The sequence below is a fragment of the Heptranchias perlo genome, chromosome 12, assembly GCF_035084215.1.
Source record: "Heptranchias perlo isolate sHepPer1 chromosome 12, sHepPer1.hap1, whole genome shotgun sequence".
In the NCBI taxonomy this organism is placed as follows: Eukaryota; Metazoa; Chordata; class Chondrichthyes; order Hexanchiformes; family Hexanchidae; genus Heptranchias; species Heptranchias perlo.
In genome coordinates, this window is record NC_090336.1 from 38,603,912 (window position 1) to 38,624,906 (window position 20,995).

At 41.5% G+C, this 20,995-nt stretch overlaps 1 protein-coding gene across 5 annotated transcripts in view; it reads left to right on the forward strand.

Annotated features, from left to right (window-relative positions):
• Positions 1 to 211: 211 nt before the first annotated feature.
• The window catches only part of LOC137327980 (serine/threonine-protein kinase BRSK2), a 734,949-nt gene continuing 714,165 nt past the window's right edge, over positions 212 to 20,995 (forward strand). For all 5 annotated transcript variants that reach the window (XM_067994008.1, XM_067994005.1, XM_067994009.1 and 2 more), the window contains exon 1: positions 212 to 459. In XM_067994008.1, coding sequence (XP_067850109.1) covers positions 369 to 459 — 91 coding nt within the window. In that variant the 5' untranslated portion in view covers positions 212 to 368. The remainder of the gene's footprint in view (positions 460 to 20,995) is intronic.

Below are 20,995 nucleotides of genomic sequence, written 5' to 3' on the forward strand. Positions count from 1 at the left end.
TTTCTTTCATTTTTTTAATAAAAAAGTGACTTCACCCCGAAGTTCCTCGTTACATTGTATTATGGCTCGTAATTGCTGCGGTGGCTCTGACAGAGTCTCAGAACAGTGTGTGGCTCGTTGTGGTGTCAATCACCTCGCGTCAAGGCGCTTCCGCTAGCACTTTAGGTTGCTTCAGCGTATAACCATCGTATCTACTGTTTCATGGTGTAGAACTGGCGTGTAGCACAATGGTGTATGGATCATAGCCTTTCTCATTTTATTTTTTTGCCCCAAAAAAAAATTTGCAGGAAAAAAAAAAGAGAATTTAAATAAAAACCTACCAGTTAGTGGATCTGCAAAGGATTTTTTTTTTTAAAAACCCGGTCAAAATGTCAACGGGTAAAGAAATCGGGGGAGCCCAACATGCTCAATACGTGGGACCATATCGACTGGAAAAAACGCTTGGAAAGGGACAGACAGGTTTGCGCAAATTTTAATGACATACACTAGTCAATATCAATAGCTGTTCCACTTATTATTGGTATCAAGCGAATGGAATATCTTGTTATCCATCTTGTAGTGTAATGAAGTCTTGCATAGTTTGAATGTTTCTTTGTAACACATTAAATGCATTATTTTTTGCAATTGTTGGGAATTTTAGATATACTAATATATATAAACTGTTTTATTCTCTGCTAGAAGTGTTGGTGAGCAGTATTACTGCATGTTCATCTGTGGTGCTACCAGCCTTGCGTGTAGTTTGTAGGAACTGGAGTCTGGGGATACCCCTTTCTGTGATTTCTTCTGAACAATGTTGATTAAGTGTAATCAAATTGGGATTTTAAAAATAGAATTGTGATGTAACGTGTTATTTCAACTAAGATTTTGATCATTTTTCTAGGAGCGCAATTTAAGTATTTCTGCCATATTTTCTGTGGGTAATTGTCCAGTTTCATTCCGAAAGGAAGTGGAAAAATGTTTTACCGTTTAATTTGATTAATGTTTTGTTGAAGGAATTGATGCATTGTAGCAGAGTCCGAGCGCAGAGCTTGCCCATCTGTTGTCTGAGACTACAATAGGCGTTACCTTACCAGCTGCTGCCCCAGTAATTTGCAGTGTTTGGGCATGTCCAGTATCTTTTGCATTGTAAATCGTACTCTCTATATAGAGTAATATAGCCTAGTCTTTTTGAAACCGGGCTTTCAGTCCATTGCGTTGTGTAGTGTAACAGAGTATTTAGCTTTGTTAATCTTCTTAGGCGGTGGTGAACTGATACACCAACACTTCTGCGGTTTTATTGACCGATTACCGTACAGCTACAATCACAACAGAACCAAAGCAAGCAGATAATTATGTATTGGCGGGTGGTGATTTTTTTTTAGCACGTTTCGACTACTTTTTGGGGTCTCCCGTCGTATAGATGCATTACAGGAGCACAGCAGTGATTTTCATGCAGGAAAGTGCATCCGTTTTCTGGCATTTTCCATATAATCCTTCATCAGAAGCCTTGCAAGAAAGTAACCCAGTACTGTACCTTCAGAAAGGTGTGTTATAGGAGGAGAGAGGGAAAACACGCGAGATAGCGGGTTACCAAGGACGCATTAAAAAGAGGGAGGAAAAGATGAGACTAAATGCGTGTGTGTACATTGTTTTAACATCGTAGCACCGTCTGAATTGTTTTGGAGAGTAAAGGGGAGTCCTTCAGTCTGGGTTGTTTGAAATTGATTATTGTTTGTGGGGTATGCGCAAAGCAGGTTTGAATGAATAATGGAGCTTATACCCGTGCATGTCCCGTTAATGGTAACTAGAAAAAGAAAATTACAGGCTCCTACACGTTGTGAAAACTCGTATTTAAATGCCCTCCATCGACCTGGGATGGAAACAATGAATCGGCATGGTTATATTTAAACCATCTTTCTGACCCACGTGTCGCTGCGGATCTGACCGTCTTTCCCCACTTCCTTGAGCTTGGTTTGATCCTTGCAGGAACTGTCCAGTTTTCTGTGCTATAAATATCGGCTGTCGGACGTAGGTGTCTCTGGGTCATGCCACCAGTTTATTTCCTTTGGAAGCATCGCCTCTTAGTTACCCACATGTCAGTACCGACTCTGATCTGACTGACGGACACTTTTGATTTGAAATTTCTTAATTTTTTTTTCAAATAAAAATGAAAGGATGATTTAAATCGCATTTCTTTGTTTCCGCCAGGCAGAAAAAGAAGTATTTGGAGAAACGTCATTTTACGAATGTCTTAACAGATGGGTGATTTTCATTATCCAGAGAAGCTGATTATTTTTCCTGTTGCTGCTCTCCAAAAGGGGTTAGACAGGATGATCTTGTCGTGATTGAAATCAGTGGTGTGCGTGGTGGTGTTTTACGGGTCGATACTTGCACTATAATTAAAATGCTTCGTGCCCTTTTTGGTAATGGCAGAGACACCGAATCCAGATGGTCTCGTATTGGTTGTTTTCCAATTTACGTCCCCGACTAGGGCTTTATTTTTAATGGTGCATTAAGAAATGGTGAAATGTTCGATTGAAATTTGCGTTGCCAATTAACGCAGTAATGCTAAGAATTTCTCAGGAAAGTTGAAAGTGACCAACATTACTCGCCCAGTTTTATTACTTTTGGGCGATAGGATGCCTAAAATATAGCCCAGGGTTATATTAACTGGCTGAGGATATGTTATAAATGGCCAACTGGAGGGAGAGGTTATTTTTGCACAGCAGCGATCACGTATGTAACCCCAAGGGCACGTATTTAAGCACTTCTAACCATAAAGTTGCAGTTTGTTTTATTACACCCTTTGGCTACAGTTGCTTATTGGTGATTTAACTCCTTTGCAGATTGCAATAGAATGTCCGCAGCAAAATAAAGTAATACATTGTAATTTTAAAAAACCTTTGCAGCCCACTGTATGGCAGGAAATATTTTATGACACTTCGCTAAAGCCCATTTCGTACTGAGTAGTAGAGACAACGCATTTGGTGGTTGTGTGTGTGTGTGTGTGTTTGGGGGCGGGAATACAAGGAGATTAGATGCCAAAAAGTCTATTAAATTATATCTAATAGGCAAAATAATGGATTGTGGGGGTGGAGAGAAATTCAAGGGTAGAGGTGGATTGCTTTTTGACTCCCAATTCAACATAATTTGTGTACTTTTTAAAAAAAAAATGAACTGTCGTACTTATACTACAGGAACAGTGTAGAATTTTAAGTCATTTAATAATTTTATAACCGTGTGTTAGCCGCTTGTCATTTTATCTGTGGGTATTGGGTTTAAGTCTGGACTGACTACAAGGGTCCTGAACTGAATGAGTTTTGGTTGTCGGCTTGAGAGAACGGGCACAGCAAAAAAAGAGCCGATAATTAAACATAAGTTGGCAATAAATTGGTCATCTTTCAAAAGCCACAAGATTGGCTGGTGTGGGACATGGACATTGTCACATTAGTGCAATAAAGATTGTTCTGAGGTGTTAGTTAAGTCACTGGGTAGAGTACAGATGCTTGCTGTACGTCTGACTGTGAGACCAGACCTGGGAGCAGTTGATTCTAATACTAGATAGCCAAAAGTTCAATTCTCCAGCACACTCAGCCCTCACCTTGAAGAGCAGAAAAACATTTTCTTTTAATTAGTATTTTGCATCATGTTGGAACATCACATTTCAAGTAATTTTAAAAAAATGTTTTGTTTCTGTTGTTTTGTGAATTAAGATAAGGGACAGTAGTAGACAAATGGAACACTTTCAATTTGGGATCCCAGTATTAGTGTCGAGCACTTCCAGGGCAGGTATGACTGAGATTACATACTTCCTTAATTCTACTCTGCTTAATAATGTGTCTTAACCCACATTTCAGAAGACCACTCTTGCCTGCACCAATTTCACACTTGAGACTGAGACTGTCTAATTAGGCAGAGATTTGTACTGTGGGCAGTTGAACTTAGTTGAGACTGTTCAAAGTCACTTCAGGTCAAATCATTGCAGCTAGCAGAGGAAATTTTAAACCCATCACACTGATTTGGATTCAAATATAACTCCCAGAAGTGAAAGGTAAGTGTTCAAACCCATTAAATCACCCAGTTACTCTCTTGAGCCTAAATATTACCACTGCTATTGGTGCTTAAAGGGCATTTTACAGTTCTGTATAAACAGATTCATCCATTCTGTCAATATGTAGAGAGTTGGTTGCAGAGTGTGTCCTGTAAGGATGGATGGGATTAGGATCTTTATATGGTGTTGCAGGATTGGTGCTGTGAGGACTGATCTCTTGGTGAGGTATGGAAGGATCAGTATGGTTGCCTCCTTTCCGTCCCATCAAGTTAGTTTATCTTGGTGAACGGGTGGGGGCCCCACCCAAAGTTGGAAGTGGTGGACTGCTGGAAAGGGCTGAGGTAGATGGATGTTTGCCTACACAATACCCAATTGGAATTGCAGATTTCTAACAGATATTTTGTCTGAGTCTGGTGGGGGGTGGGGGGGTTGCTCTTCATACATAGAGGGTTGGAATGCATGATTGTTGTTGAAAGCATGAATTGTGTTGGGGTATATATCCTTCTCGAGTAGAAGGAGTGAAATTTGGAGCATGAGTGGGTGTGGTATATTTGTCTTGTACTAGGATCTCCTTAGAGTCTATATGTTTCCTGATAACATGCAGTAAATATAATGCAATAAATGGAGCTGTGTCTTGGATGTGGAGGAATAACACTAAGGGGATAGGTTTCCTTTGAACTTTCAGTACAATGAGTCCCATCTTAGCCCTGTGGGCTGCTGCTCCTTAACCTATAATTTCCCCATTACGGTACTATGTACAAAATATTGAATCATTCCATCTTGGCTGAACCAAACTCATGTGGGCAGTAATGGACCATCACTGATTTATCACCTATGTGTTTTTGGTTTTTTACTCTCTTTCTTGGGTTCAGCATCTCGATCACTCCCGTAGGAATCTTTGCTTATAACTTTGCGGTAACCTAAAACTGTGTTGGTCTTTTGTTCTTGTCTGAAGGGGGCTACATGAGAATGAGTAGTGGCCACAGGAAGAATATGTAGAATGTAACATCAGAAAAATAGAAATGTCTTGCTGAATCTTTTTAGAGGCAATAAAGTATCTACTTATTTCAAAAGCCTACTTAACCTTAGTTAAATTCAGGTCGTTTCGAGAGTTTTTAATAGTTTTCATTGTAATATTATTGGTTAAGAGTTCTAATGTATTAAGGCAGTTGTAAAGAGTTCTTTCCTTTTATTTTGTATGTCTCAAACTTTCTGTCTGTATGCCAGCCTCGTTCTCTTGCATGCTTTCTCTTGTATGTCTCATACGCTCTCCTGTTCCTCTCGCCTACCATAGAGACCCGCAGGTAGACTTGGAATGACAAAGATCTACTAGCCACAGGTGTGAGCTTGTCACTCTGTGGACTGGAGGCATGCTGCATATGATATTTTGTTGCTTTCACCCAAGATGGGGAATGGGGTGGAGGGAGTGGGGTGGGGTGGGGGGTGGATGGATGATGGCTAAATTGGAAGGGAGCGGGATGGGGATGGCATCTGGGGTAAGGAAGAAGTCGAGGCAGGCCTAGGTATGGAGGCCATGGGATGGGCCTCAGATATCGGAAAGGCCAGGATCTGGGATTCAGACTTGGAAGGAGCAAGGAGGCTTGTATGAGAATGGGAGAGAGTGGGGAGGCGTGGATTTGGCTGCAGAATGATAGAGCAGGCGGATGGGTCATTGGTGAGTGATGATGTATTAACATTCTCTATTGAGCAATCATCTGCAGCCCATGACGGACAATTTTTTGTTTTAAGTTGAATTGGTAGTGAACAGATGAATTATTCCAATGTTATAACTTATTACAACATTACAGATGCACAATTTTTAATGCCAAATGATTGTCATGGTCATTTTGGTACAATGACACTACTATAATCCTCAACCAGTTTAAAGTATGTTATTTGGGGTAAACAAAAATGTTCATGAATCATATGGACGAAAGTTTTGAATATGCCCCTTTAATGTGCTGAGAATGTTGGTATTGGTAATTTAATATCTTACTAAATGACATAAACAGAAGTCACAATAAACAAACCTTTTCTCCTGAAGCTACAGTAAAACAGCACTTTCAAGTCCTGTAAAGGGTTATCATTATCAAAAGTAAAAGGGTTCTGATCCCTTTTTTGCTGAAAAACTTGTTGAAATGGGATTGGTGAGTAACTCTGCTCATTATTTTCAAGGAAAGTGTAATTCCAAGAATGATTACTGCAGCCAAATACTGCATTTTAACAGCAAACTATCAATGCCTCTTTGATTTCTTTACATATGATTTCTTTACATATGAAGACTGTAGTTACTGCAGAATAGTTTTGAGTAAAACAATTTTCCCCTTCATTTATTGTGCATCTACAGGGTGTTTGCATCGCTGACATTATAGAATATTTGTAGCTTTTATAACTTGCAGTCTTTTCAAAAATGTTATATTGCAACTCTTTTCAGATGCCACTGGAGAAAATTCCTAGGTAAGGAAGCCATATCTAACTTATGAAGAAATTTCTAAGTAGCTGATCATTGTAGGTCACCTAAGATGAGAGCAACGTTCTAACATTCTGTTGCCTTTCACTCACCATTGCTTCTCACATCATAAGTAAATGGAAACATCAGAATTCTTTGGTTTATTATCTGAGCATTGACACTAATGAACACTTGCATTCAGTCCTTCCCATGTGAAATCTGTGTTTGGACATCAATAACCATACAGAAGCCCCAGTGAGCAACCCATTTACTGTAAGCGGCATTCCTCTGCCTACACAGAATATATCTCTCAAAATCCTGCCATTATTGTCATATGGCTTTATCAAAAATGGTTTGTTTTTTTTGAGAGTGTCTTGTAGGATTTTAGTTTGGCCATGCAAATAATTGGTTTACTTTAAATGGTTAGATGTCCAAATTTGGAAATTGGTGTTTTCTGCAGGTAACACTTTACGCTGTTACGTTTGAGTGTCTATTGTGGCTACACAGAGCATGTACAGTAAACACCCTTGAAGATAACTCTTGTACTTGAGTGTTTACTGTGTGTGGTATAAAAAGCTGCTGAGTACCATTACTAGTTCTATTCATTATGATAACTGGAAGTGGAAAACATAATTGACTTTTTGTAGGATGAAATCATGCATAAAGATCAGTTAAGTTAAGGGGATCGTTAACCTTTCCATTCTCGCTTGCCAAAATGTATCCCTAGCAAACAAACTAAAAATGGCCACCTGTGGTTTTTTAAAATTGGAAATAGCCAGTGTTGGTTTGAAGAAACTAAAAACATTAGCTAATCATTACTAGCATCGACATTTTAGTTAAATGTTCACCCCCCCCCCTCCCCTAGCCAGCTGTAAGTCTACATTTGAGGATAGTGATAGGCTAAATCAGGGGACATATGTGCAGAATTCCAGTTTTGACATTGCTCATGTCACAATATTAATAAAAAGTTTGAATTATTTGGTTTTGGTCACAGTCGTGGTTATTATGATGTTTATAAATATGGTCGTATCCGCTAACGTACTTTAAAGGTTTAACTTTAATATTTTTACTTATTTATAAACTTGCATTCATCCAGGTCTGAGCTGTGCATGCTCATTTACCATAATTAATGGGGATGGGCAGAGCATTCCTTTTCACAGAGTATAGATCTTATCTGTAAGCATATACAAATTTGGGCTAAAATGTAAGTGTGTGCAAGTAAATCGAGAGCATATGCACCTGTGTTTACGCATACTATGAAAAGTATAGCCCAAGGCATTCATAAATTCAGAGACAGTATTCTTTGGTGTAGGCTTTTAAATTACTTGCTGTTAGTGTAGTTAAGATAATTGATCTAATATCTCAGCTCCCTGAATTATACTGAGAATAAGGGATACTTGGGAGTGATTACAAGCCAATGGTGTGCTTCTGATAATCCACAAGCAAAGCTTGAGCAGTTTACAACTGTCGCCTCAAATTTAAGAATAGGTTAGGGACCATCTGTGGTGTAAAGATATTTTTAAAAATCAATTTTCATTTTTTTACAGTATATTTGTAAGTGAACAGAATGTAGGCAAAGCATTAATGTTGTGAAGAAGGTGAAGTGTGTTATCCTTTACAACCTTGCAATTCCTGCCTGGTATCTGTATTGATTGTAATAAATACCATTTCTATTGTGGGACTTTTATCCTGTTTTGGTCAGTTTTTGTGCTGTTTGTACAGATAAGCTACTGCAGGTTGATTGATCTTTAGTTGATTACTGGGACATTCCGGACCCAATAAATTATATTTTATTATCTGAATACAGAAAAGCTGAATTTTTTAATTTGAAAGAATTTTAACTTTTTGGTTTAACTCACTATCAACCTCTCTGTCCATCACGGGTATAACAGCTAATCAAATTTAAAGGCAGTCCTTAATAAGAAAGATAGTCAGGGGAGAAGTGGGAAGTTGGCAGTGACCATGTAATTTGTCTGCTTCAGTTCATTTTAACTCTGCTGTACCACAGTGCAAGAAAACACTGAGCACCACATCTCCTATCCCTGACTTTTCTGAAATCCAAAGAATATCCTTAATGTGGTTTTATTTGTTGGTATGTTTGTAAAGGCAATGGCAGCCCAATCATCATTTTTTGTTTTAGTGGTGATTTGTGCCCTGTTTCCTGCTACAAAGGAAAGATTGCTTTGTGCTTCCCTGGTTCACCACAGGTGGCACTGTGAAAACTCAAAGAAGGCATGGTCCATGAACTTGCTGGGATGAGTGTGTCTCCTTTTGCTATTGTACATGGACTGGGAACTTACTGGGATGAGAGTGTCTCCTTTTGCTATTGTACATGGACTGGGAACTTGCTGGGATGGGAGCATTCTCCTTTTGCTATTGTACATGGACTGGGAACTTGCTGGGATGGGAGCATTCTCCTTTTGCTATTGTACATGGACTGGGAACTTGCTGGGATGGGGGCATTCTCCTTTTGATATTGTACATGGACTGGGAACTTGCTGGGATGGGGGCATTCTCCTTTTGCTATTGTACATGGACTGGGAACTTGCTGGGATGGGAGCATTCTCCTTTTGCTATTGTACATGGACTGGGAACTTGCTGGGATGGGAGCATTCTCCTTTTGCTATTGTACATGGACTGGGAACTTGCTGGGATGGGAGCATTCTCCTTTTGCTATTGTACATGAGGAACAATTTGACAGCTCACTAACCTGAAGAGGATAACATTTCTACTTAACTGTTGAATTCTGTTTTCACTGGGCTGCCGTTCATAACAGTAGTATGGACTGCAAGCAGTTGGCATATTTATTTTCCAGGGCTTTGAATATTGACCCATTTCTGGAATGGATTTCTACAACGAAGTAACTTTGATCATTGAAGGAAAAATACAAATTTGTTTATTTTTTCGTTGTTTTCACTAACACCCTGAATAGATGGAAAATAACAGAAAAGAACTACTGATGTTTCAAAATATATTTATTTGTGCTCACGATAAAACCACACAATAAATAGCTGAACAGTATAGGGAAAGAGCTGATTTCCCTGATATTACATGCAGAGATTTACTTTCCTGTCTGCCTGCATTGGGTAGGGAATTAAAAAAAAAAATTCCCAGGAGCTAATGAAAAAACAAACTTGCTTACATACTTCTTTCCAAATACTTTCAACACACTCCTCCTCACTTCCACATCTGGAACTCACTGCCAACAACAGCAAAGATCACCTCTGCCAGTGTTTGACAAATTTCACTCAATAGAGGGATCTCTTTTTCAATTCAAACAATGTGTAATATTATTAATAACATGCTTTGTGTTGGTCTAAAAGTTAAATTTTATTTCATAGTGTATGCCTCATTTTTAATTTTAGACCCAATTCTATGAGTTTATCAAGTTTCGAATGACTAGATTTTGAAGTCTAGGTTCAAATGGACCCTCTGATTCTGATGTAAACACTGCAAATGCAACACCTTAATTTGGCAACAATTTACAATTGGCATGGGTTAATTATCGTAAACTCAAAAAAAAATCTGACTCTAATTCTGGAAAGAAAATTTATACCAATTCATTACTTTATAGTAAAATTCCTTGTCACAAACACTGTATTGGAAGAAGTGTCATATTTAGACTGGTAATTTTTCAACCTCATCAAAATAAAGAAAAATCGTATGCACTCAGTCCATGGCAATAATAAATGTGCCATTAATAAATGTAAAAATGTACCAGAATTATTGACAATATCCTGGGGTTGATTTAATGTGGTTTATATGGATGTTGGTTTTATAGTTCTGATTAAGCTGATGGATACAGCTGTGGCTGCAAGATTCAGTTACTATGATACTATTGCTTTATGTCTACTCACTTTTAGATTGTCAACTTTTCATAATCATGAAGATGATGGCATTTTTGTAGGAGATGATTGTTTTCTTCATAGTTCCGTTGATGTGTTCAAACCAAATGAAAATGTTATGAGTAATTAAGGAGGTCAGGGGAACACTAAATGGTTGACCTTGTGTACTGTTACAGTTTGTGCAAGCATAAAAGTACACCAACTGTACATCAATGCTGGTCGACTGGATTATGGTCACACCAAACAAACCTTGATCCAGTAGGGAAGGATTTTTTTGTAGCACATTCCCACCAATCTTCATACTCCTAATGTACACATCGGAGTTTCAAGATTACTTGTGTTAAAGATGTTACTGTAAATTGGAAAGGTAAGGCAAGCTAGAGAGCTAAATACGCTACATTTATCTTTGAGTTGGCAGTCCCCTTAAGCCCTCTTCTGAAAAGTTAAATTTAGTAACCCATTAAACTCAGCCTTTAAAATGGTACAATTTATATTTACTCCCCATAAAGGTAGGTTCCAAGATGAAGGATCTTCAGGTAGACTGATTCATGGCATATTATCTGATGCAGCATCATGCTACAATTGGCATGAAGTATTATTTTTAGTCAGTGTGCAGTTAGCCTGTTTAACAGCTATGTGACATATTTGCACCATTCTCCTATAACTGATGAAAGCACTGTGTATATTGCACCACTGACTACAAGTTTGCCAGTGAGTCAATTTACTTCCAAATTCTGAAACTGAATCCTGATTATGCAAATTATTTTGCTCCCTGTGTTTTTGACTGTCATCAGGATTTCTGTAAAGTGCATTGGTGGGCGTCACAAGTATGACTGAATCCTGTTCAAAAATAGGGCCATTTCTATTTTGCTTTTTATCTGTGCTGACATGAATATTCAAAATTTAAATAGGTAGTTCGCTTTTTAATCTGTTTGACTTTTATTTTAAAACTATTAAGAATTTATCTTAATCCTACTTCAAACTCTATTGGCTTCCAAAAATTTAGTTTTGAATATGTGTCTTGCAGTATTTAACTGTAGTAATTATGCACTGTAACACAGACTATTTCTTCAATGTCAATGTTCTCTGCATTACTTAAAATTGATATATTTTTGGTCTGATGTAAACAATACTACAGTTGGATAATTTTTAAGCGACACTAATGTATCTTTAGAACTCAACACTGAAGTTAATTACATGGGTACGGTAGCATAGTGGTTATGTTACTGGGCTAGTAATCCAGAGGCCTGGACTAAAATCCAGAGTCTTGAGTTCAAATCCCGCTAAGGCAGCTGGTGAATTTAAATTCAATTAATTAATTAAATTCAATTAAATTAAAAAATCTGGAATTAAAATACTAGTATCAGTAATGATGGCCATGAAACTACCGGATTGTCGTAAAAACCCATCTGGTTCACTAATGTCCTTTAGGGAAGGAAGCCTGCCGCCCTTACCCGGTCTGGCCTATATGTGACTCCAGACCCACAGCAATGTGGTTGATTCTTAATTGCCCTCTGAAATGGCCTAGCAAGCCACTCAGTTGTAAAATCTCGCTACGAAAAGTCGTCATAAGAATAAAACCGGACGGACCACCCGGCATCGGACCACTAGGCACCCGACTCGACAATGGCAAAACACCAAGCCCAGTCGACCCTGCAAGGTCCTCCTTACTAACATCTGGGGAATTGTGCCAAAATTGGGAGAGCTGTCCCACAGACTAGTCAAGCAACAGCCTGACATAGCCATACTCACAGAATCATATCTTTCAGCCAACGTCCCAGACTCTTCCATCACCATCCCTGGGTATGTCCTGTCCCACCGGCAGGACAGACCCACCAGAGGTGGCGGTACAGTGATATACAGTCAGGAGGGAGTGGCCCTGGGAGTCCTCAACATTGACTCTGGACCCCATGAAATCTCATGGCATCAGGTCAAACATGGGCAAGGAAACCTCCTGCTGATTACCACCTACCGTCCTCCCTCAGCTGATGAATCAGTCCCCCTCCATGTTGAACACCACTTGGAGGAAGCACTGAGGGTAGCAAGGGCACAAAATGTACTCTGGGTGGGGGACTTCAATGTCCATCACCAAGAGTGGCTCGGTAGCACCACTACTGACCGAGCTGGCCGAGTCCTGAAGGACATAGCTGCTAGACTGGGCCTGCGGCAGGTGGTGAGCGAACCAACACGAGGGAAAAACTTACTTGACCTCGTCCTCACCAATCTACCTGTCGCAAATGCATCTGTCCATGACAGTATTGGTAGGAGTGACCACCGCACAGTCCTCGTGGAGATGAAATCCCGTCTTCGCACTGAGGACACCATCCAACGTATTGTGTGGCACTACCACCGTGCTAAATGGGATAGATTCAGAACAGATCTAGCAGCTCAAAACTGGGCATCCATGAGGCGCTGTGGGCCATCAGCAGCAGCAGAATTGTATTCCAGCACAATCTGTAACCTCATGGCCCGGCATATTCCTCACTCTACCATTACCAACAAGCCAGGGGATCAACCCTGGTTCAATGAGGAGTGTAGAAGAGCATGCCAGGAGCAGCACCAGGCGTACCTAGAAATGAGGTGCCAACCTGGTGAAGCTACAACTCAGGACTACATGCATGCTAAACAGCGGAAGCAACATGCTATAGACAGAGCTAAGCAATTCCACAACCAACGGATCAGATCAAAGCTCTGCAGTCCTGCCACATCCAGTCGTGAATGGTGGTGGACAATTAAACAACTAACGGGAGGAGGAGGCTCTGCAAACATCCCCATTCTCAATGATGGCGGAGTCCAGCACGTGAGTGCAAAAGACAAGGCTGAAGCGTTTGCAACCATCTTCAGCCAGAAGTGCCGAGTGGATAATCCATCTCAGCCTCCTCCCGATATCCCCACCATCACGGAAGCCAGTCTTCGGCCAATTCGATTCACTCCACGTGATATCAAGAAACGGCTGAGTGCACTGGATACAGCAAAGGCTATGGGCCCTGACATCATCCCAGCTGTAGTGCTGAAGACTTGTGCTCCAGAACTAGCTGCGCCTCTCGCCAAGCTGTTCCAGTACAGCTAAAACACTGGCATCCACCCGACAATGTGGAAAATTGCCCAGGTATGTCCTGTCCACAAAAAGCAGGACAAATCCAATCCGGCCAATTACCGCCCCATCAGTCTACTCTCAATCATCAGCAAAGTGATGGAAGGTGTCGTCGACAGTGCTATCAAGCGGCACTTACTCACCAATAACCTGCTCACCGATGCTCAGTTTGGGTTCCGCCAGTACCACTCGGCTCCAGACCTCATTACAGCCTTGGTCCAAACATGGACAAAAGAGCTGAATTCCAGAGGTGAGGTGAGAGTGACTGCCCTTGACATCAAGGCAGCATTTGACCGAGTGTGGCACCAAGGAGCCCTAGTAAAATTGAAGTCAATGGGAATCAGGGGGAAAACTCTCCAGTGGCTGGAGTCATACCGAGCACAAAGGAAGATGGTAATGGTTGTTGGAGGCCAATCATCTCAGCCCCAGGGCATTGCTGCAGGAGTTCCTCAGGGCAGTGTCCTAGGCCCAACCATCTTCAGCTGCTTCATCAATGACCTTCCCTCCATCATAAGGTCAGAAATAGGGATGTTCGCTGATGACTGCACAGTGTTCAGTTCCATTCGCAACCCCTCAGATAATGAAGCAGTCCGAGCCTGCATGCAGCAAGACCTGGACAACATCCAGGCTTGGGCTGATAAGTGGCAAGTAACATTCGCGCCAGATAAGTGCCAGGCAATGACCATCTCCAACAAGAGAGAGTCTAACCACCTCCCCTTCACATTCAACGGCATTACCATCGCCGAATCCCCCACCATCAACATCCTGGGGGTCACCATTGACCAGAAACTTAACTGGACCAGCCATATAAATACTGTGGCTACGAGAGCAGGTCAGAGGCTGGGTATTCTGCGGCGAGTGACTCACCTCCTGACTCCCCAAAGCCTTTCCACCATCTACAAGGCACAAGTCAGGAGTGTGATGGAATACTCTCCACTTGCCTGGATGAGTGCAGCTCCAACAACACTCAAGAAGCTCGACACCATCCAAGATAAAGCAGCCCACTTGATTGGCACCCCATCCACCACCCTAAACATTCACTCCCTTCACCACCGGCGCACTGTGGCTGCAGTGTGCACCATCCACAGGATGCACTGCAGCAACTCGCCAAGGCTTCTTCGACAGCACCTCCCAAACCCGCGACCTTTACCACCTAGAAGGACGTGGGCAGCAGGCGCATGGGAACAACACCACCTGCACGTTCCCCTCCAAGTCACACACCATCCCGACTTGGAAATATATCGCCGTTCCTTCATTGTCGCTGGGTCAAAATCCTGGAACTCCCTTCCTAACAGCACTGTGGGAGAACCGTCACCACACGGACTGCAGCGGTTCAAGAAGGCGGCTCATCACCACCTTCTCGAGGGCAATTAGGGATGGGCAATAAATGCCGGCCTTGCCAGCGACGCCCACATCCCGTGAACGAATTAAAAAAAAGTCTTAGTTCTAATTCAGCTAAAATTAATTGCTATCCAGCGACTACTTTTGGAAGTGTGTGTTTGGATAGGATCAGGCTTGGCTGTGATGTCCATGCAGTCAAATAGCCAGTCATTCATAGTGAAGATCTCACATGGATGATACTAGAGATTGCCCATGTAACCAAATGCCAGGAAGGATTCAGTGTCTTTTGGGAGAGGAGAAAAATTGCATCAGAAAAAATGCTGAGCACCCAAGATAATTACATTCCCAAAACCAATAAGTTCCAACCAAGCAAATATGAACCTAAATGGATTTACAGACAAATTAAAAAATGAGAAAAAGGGGCAAAATGCAGAGGGGGAATAAAAGGGGAAAAGGGCTCAGAGGTGAATGTAAGAAAAAGCAGAAACACATTCAAAGTGATCGGAGGAGCAAAGAGAGACATAGAAAAAGGCATAACAGCTGATACTCAGTATCACAGTGAAACATTCTTTCAGTACCACAACACTCACAGGGCAGTCAGAGAAGAGGTGAAAACCATAAAGGATCCAAATGGACTTGAAACTAATGAACACACAAAACAATTCTGAATGACTGCTTCCTCCAAGTATTGACAAGGGAAGATCTGAGCAACATGCCTTCTTGAAACAACAATATCCCCAAGTATAATCAATTACTTCAACATTAATGAGAAGGAAGTTCTCGAAAGGCTAAATGAGAAGGCAAATAAATCCCCAGTGATGGATGATATTTTTCCCAGAGTCCTAAGAGATCCTTGGGTGGGGACTTGAGGTACTGATGACCGTTATGAGGGAATCAGTGCACACTAGGGAGGTATCAGTAGATTGGAAACAGGTTAATGTACCCATATATTAAAAGAAAATGTGACAGAACAGACACAAACAGCGACAGACCCATTCATTAGGCTTGCTTCCATTCCATGTAAACTAATGGAATGGATTAACCTTGATCATCTTTATATCAATGACCTAGTTAATAGCCATGATGTGGAGATGCCGGTGATGGACTGGGGTTAACAATTGTAAACAATTTTACAACACCAAGTTATAGTCCAACGATTTTATTTTTAATAAATTAAAAATAAATTAAAAATAAAATCATTGGACTATAACTTGGTGTTGTAAAATTGTTTACAACTAGTTAATAGCAGTCAGCTTTGATTGAAAGAGGAAAATCCTGCCTGACCAACCTTGACTTCTTTGAGGAAATGATAACCTAAGTGAACTGTGAGAAGCCCTATGACCTGGTGTACTTTGACTTCCACAGGCAAAAAGGCTTTTAATTAAACTCAAAGCTGTCGGGTTCAGGATAAATCCTGGGAATGGATAAGAAACTGGCTGAAGGGTAGGAAACAAGCTGTCGTTGGAGGAGTTCTGTTGAGATTGAGGGGAGGGGTAAAGAGTACTGGGTGGGGTGCCTCAGCTTTAATGCTGGGACTTCAAGGGTTTTTAATTTTCTCAAATGACCTGGTTTCAGAACTTAATGCAAAGCCATTAAGTTTGCAGATGATACAAAACTAGTGGGATTGCAAGAGGCAGCTCAGAAATTAGAGAATGAGTTGCACAAAATTTTTAACTGGGCAAAACAGTGGTATTTGTAAGTTAATGCAATAGTTGATACTTGTTTGCACTTAGGAAAGAAAAATAGAAGACATACGTACTCCATGAATGGTGTTGAAATAGGTAAGGATGAAGCTGGAAGAGGCTTGGGCTTGATGCTAAATGTGTCCAATCAATGCACAAGCAGCAATTAGCAGAACTGATAGGGTGTTGAACTACATAGATGTCAAACTTGGCTCAGTGGTAGCACTCTAGCCTCTGAGTTAGGAGGTCATAAGTTCAAGTCCCACTCCAGAGACGTGAGCTCGTAATCTAGGCTGACACTTCAGTGCACTACTGAGAAAGTGTTGCACTGTCTGAGGTGCCTTCTTTTGGATGAAACGTTAAATCCAGGCCTCGTTTCCCCTCTCGGGTGGATGCAAAAAATCCCATGTCGCTATTTGAAGATGATCTGGGGAGTTCTCCCGGTGTCCTGGCCAATGTTTATTCCTCAACTAATGTCACTAAAACAGATAATCATTTATCTCATTGCTGTTTATGGAAGCTTGCCTTGTGCAAATTGACAGTCACGTTTCTCTACACTACATCACTGATTACACTTCATAACTACTTCATTGGCTGTGAAGCACTTTGAGACACTGAGGTCATGAAAGGTGCTATATAAATGCAAGTTCTTCCTAATCAAAGCAGTAGAATCGGTCAGAGGCGGTATTGATCACACCGTATAGTGCTCTGGTCAAACTGCACCTTAAATAGTGTTCAGTTTTCGTCACCAAGGAACAAGAGACATTTGAGTGCTGGAGGCACAAGATTGATTTCCAGTTTCAGGGGTCTGAGTTATGAGGGAAGAGTTGAGAAATCTGGGCTTTTCAGTTTGGAAAGGGAGCATTTGATGGCTGATCATAGAGGTATATAATATTGTTCAGTGTATTAAAAAAGTTAAACTGGAATATTACTTGAAATTTAAATTGAGTGTAGAACTAAGGGGTACTGGTTCAAACTAGTAAAAGATAAATTTAAAACCGATACCAGGAAATTCTTCCACATATTGATCACACTGTATGTGAACAAACTTTGATTGAATAGTGGAGGCATAACCCATGGAACTATTTAAGAAATAATTGGATGCCACAAGGGAGGAGGTTCGGATCTCTCTGGATGTATGAATTAAGAAACCTCAATGACTTTCCTCATCTGTAATTATGTTGCGAAAAAACTTTTTTTTTGAAGTGTGCTCTCTTGCTTTTGGAATGTCAGAGAAAGGGGAAGATTCAGAATACAGAACCGACGTCCAACTGTCCTTAATCTTGACCACACTCTTTCTTCTGCTGAACCCTATTGATAGCTTTGTGTGGCCACTGCTGCTCTGACAGACATTTGAGCTAGTACATCAGAGGGAACCTTTTCCCTACTGTGTAAAGTGTGCAGGCTTTTCTTTGCTAAACATCCTTTCTTGTGTCTCCAGTGCAACAGTCACTATTCCCAGCAGAGAGTGCAGAAGACCTGTTCTTGAGCCTCCACCAATGTGTCTTTGAAGCCAGATATTAGGACAAGCAAAAATATGCCTTTGGTGACCTCCTTTTTCTTCCTTTTACTGTGAGAGAATATCTAGGCATTGTTTAGTGTTCTCCTGTGGCTGAGATTAGGGATTTAGCTGATGAAGGATCATTAGCATAGGCTAATATCCTATCAACTTCTGCATTGCCTTAAAAGATGTGGATGTTTTTACCTTGTATATACACCTTTTGTCTATTTGGATGATGGCACTTTAGTAAGAAATTCCCTGAATCCAAATTGCCAGGGGAAAAGATTTTTAGTTTTAGATTTATGGTTCAAAATCACTTGTAACTAAGATTTATTTTAATAATCAATGCAGTCCATGAAACCGATTAACGCTGCAGTTTAACAACACAAATTTCATTTTTGTACGTATAATTTGATTTAATATTCATGTTGAGCTTCACAACAGATACTTCTTGAGATTTCGCTCTCCGTTTAACAAATCCACCAAGCATATGTAAACAAATTGCAGTCTGTATTTGCTTCAGTTTTAGCACCTGCTTATTTAAATTCTAATTCATTGAATTCTAATGTCAATATTTGCATTCCGGCCATTTATAGCTCTGCATCCTTGAACTTGCCACTTTCCATTACATTGTGGGGTCTCCAGTCAGTTGGGTAAAATTATGCTTATAAATTTGGGATTCCAGTCTCAATTTATGATCTTCTATTGAATAGGCAAACCAATAGTGTATTTTTGTATATGGCAAGTTGATTAGTGAAGGGTGGATTCAGTTGCTGAAGAATATGATCTGACAACCAGATACGTAGCTAGTGAATGAAACAATGAGCTGGATTTTTCTTTGAGTGGCGAATGAATGGCGCCCTCCACTCGTTAGACTTGGGCTTGTCCATAGATTTTTTTTTTTGTGGGCTTTTGCACTGCAAATTCCTCTTATCGGGCCCTCAGTCCAGCGTGGTATCCTTTCCCAGGCATCTGTGAGCTGTGTGAACAGGGCAAGGAACTGTCGATCCCCTTAACCAACTAGATTGAAGCATGTTAATAAGCAAAACAGAACCAGGAGGTGTAGGTTAGAATAGTGAATTCAATGTAAAACCAGTTACAGAAAGCGAAAGAGAGGGTAAGAAATATTGATTTAAAAGACACAAAGAAAAAGTATAAAAATATTGTTTTATAAAAACATCCAACAACAATTAAATATGAAGGAATGAGACTCCACACTTGTAAAAGTAAATTTTCAGTGCCAGAGAGGTGTTTGGCAGTCATTAAGACTTACCACGTCATTAAAATTTTGGTAAAACTAAAGAAACTGGACGTACCTTTTTTGCCTGATTAATTCATTTCCAGCAGGGCAGGCGAGGAACTTTGAAAAAAAAATTCGTTCATGGAAAGTGGGTGTCTCTGGCGAGGCCAGCATTTGTTGCACGTCCCTAATTGCCCTTGAGAAGGTGGTGGTGAGCCGCCGCCTTGAACCGCTGCAGTCTGTGTGGTGAAGGTTCTTCCACAGTGCTGTTAGGAACGGAGTTCCAGGATTTTGACCCAGCGACGATGAAGGATCAACGATATATCTCCAAGTCGGGATGGTGTGTGACTTGGAGGGGAACGGGCAGGTGGTGGTGTTCTCATGTGCCTGCTGCTCTTGTCCTTCTAGGTGGTAGAGGTCGCGGGTTTGGGAGGGGTTGTCGAAGAAGCCTTGGCGAGTTGCTGCAGTGCATCCTGTGGATGGTACACACTGCAGCCACTGTGCGCCGGTGGTGAAGGGAGTGAATGTTTAGGGTGGTGGATGGGGTGCCAATCAAGCGGGCTGCTTTGTCCTGGATGGTGGAGAGCTTCTTGAGTGTTGTTGGAGCTGCACTCATCCAGGCAAGTGGAGAGTATTCCATCACACTCCTGACTTGTGCCTTGTAGATGGTGGAAAGGCTTTGGGGAGTCAGGAGGTGAGTCACTCGCCGCCGAATACCCAGCCTCTGACCTGCTCTTGTAGCCACAGTATTTATGTGGCTGGTCCAGTTAAGTTTCTGGTCAATGGTGATCCCCAGGATGTTGATGGTGGGGGATTTGTCGATGGTAATGCCGTTGAATGTCAAGGGGAGGTGGTTAGACTCTCTCTTGTTGGAGATGGTCATTGCCTGGCACTTGTCTGGCGCGAATGTTACTTGCCACTTATGAGCCCAAGCCTGGATGTTGTCCAGGTCTTGCTGCATGCGGGCTCGGACTGCTTCATTATCTGAGGGGTTGCAAATGGAACTGAACACTGTGCAATCATCAGCGAACATCCCCATTTCTGACCTTATGATGGAGGGAAGGTCATTGATGAAGCAGCTGAAGATGGTTGGGCCTAGGACACTGCCTTGAGGAACTCCTGCAGCAACATCCTGGGGCTGAGATGATTGGCCTCCAACAACTAATACCATCTTCCTTTATGCTAGGTATGACTCCAGCCACTGGAGAGTTTTCTCCCTGATTCCCATTGACTTCAATTTTACTAGGGCTCCTTGGTGCCACACTCGGTCAAATGCTGCCTTGATGTCAAGGGCAGTCACACTCACCTCACCTCTGGAATTCAGCTCTTTTGTCCATGTTTGGACCAAGGCTGTAATGAGGTCTGGAGCCGAGTGGTCCTGGCGGAACCCAAACTGAGCAGGTTATTGGTGAGTAAGTGCTGCTTGATAGCACTGTCGATGACACCTTCCATCACTTTGCTGATGATTGAGAGTAGACTGATGGGGCGGTAATTGGCCGGATTGGATTTGTCCTGCTTTTTGTTGTCAGGACATACCTGGGCAATTTTCCACATTGTCGGGTAGATGCCAGTGTTGTAGCTGTAAAGGAACAGTTTGGCTAGAGGCGCAGCTAGTTCTGGAGCACAAGTCTTCAGCACTACAGCTGGGATGTTGTCGGGGCCCATAGCCTTTGCTGTATCCAGTGCACTCGGCTGTTTCTTGATATCACGTGGAGTGAATCGAATTGGCCGAAGACTGGCTTCTGTGATGGTGGGGATATCGGGAGGAGGCCGAGATGGATCATCCACTCGGCACTTCTGGCTGAAGATGGTT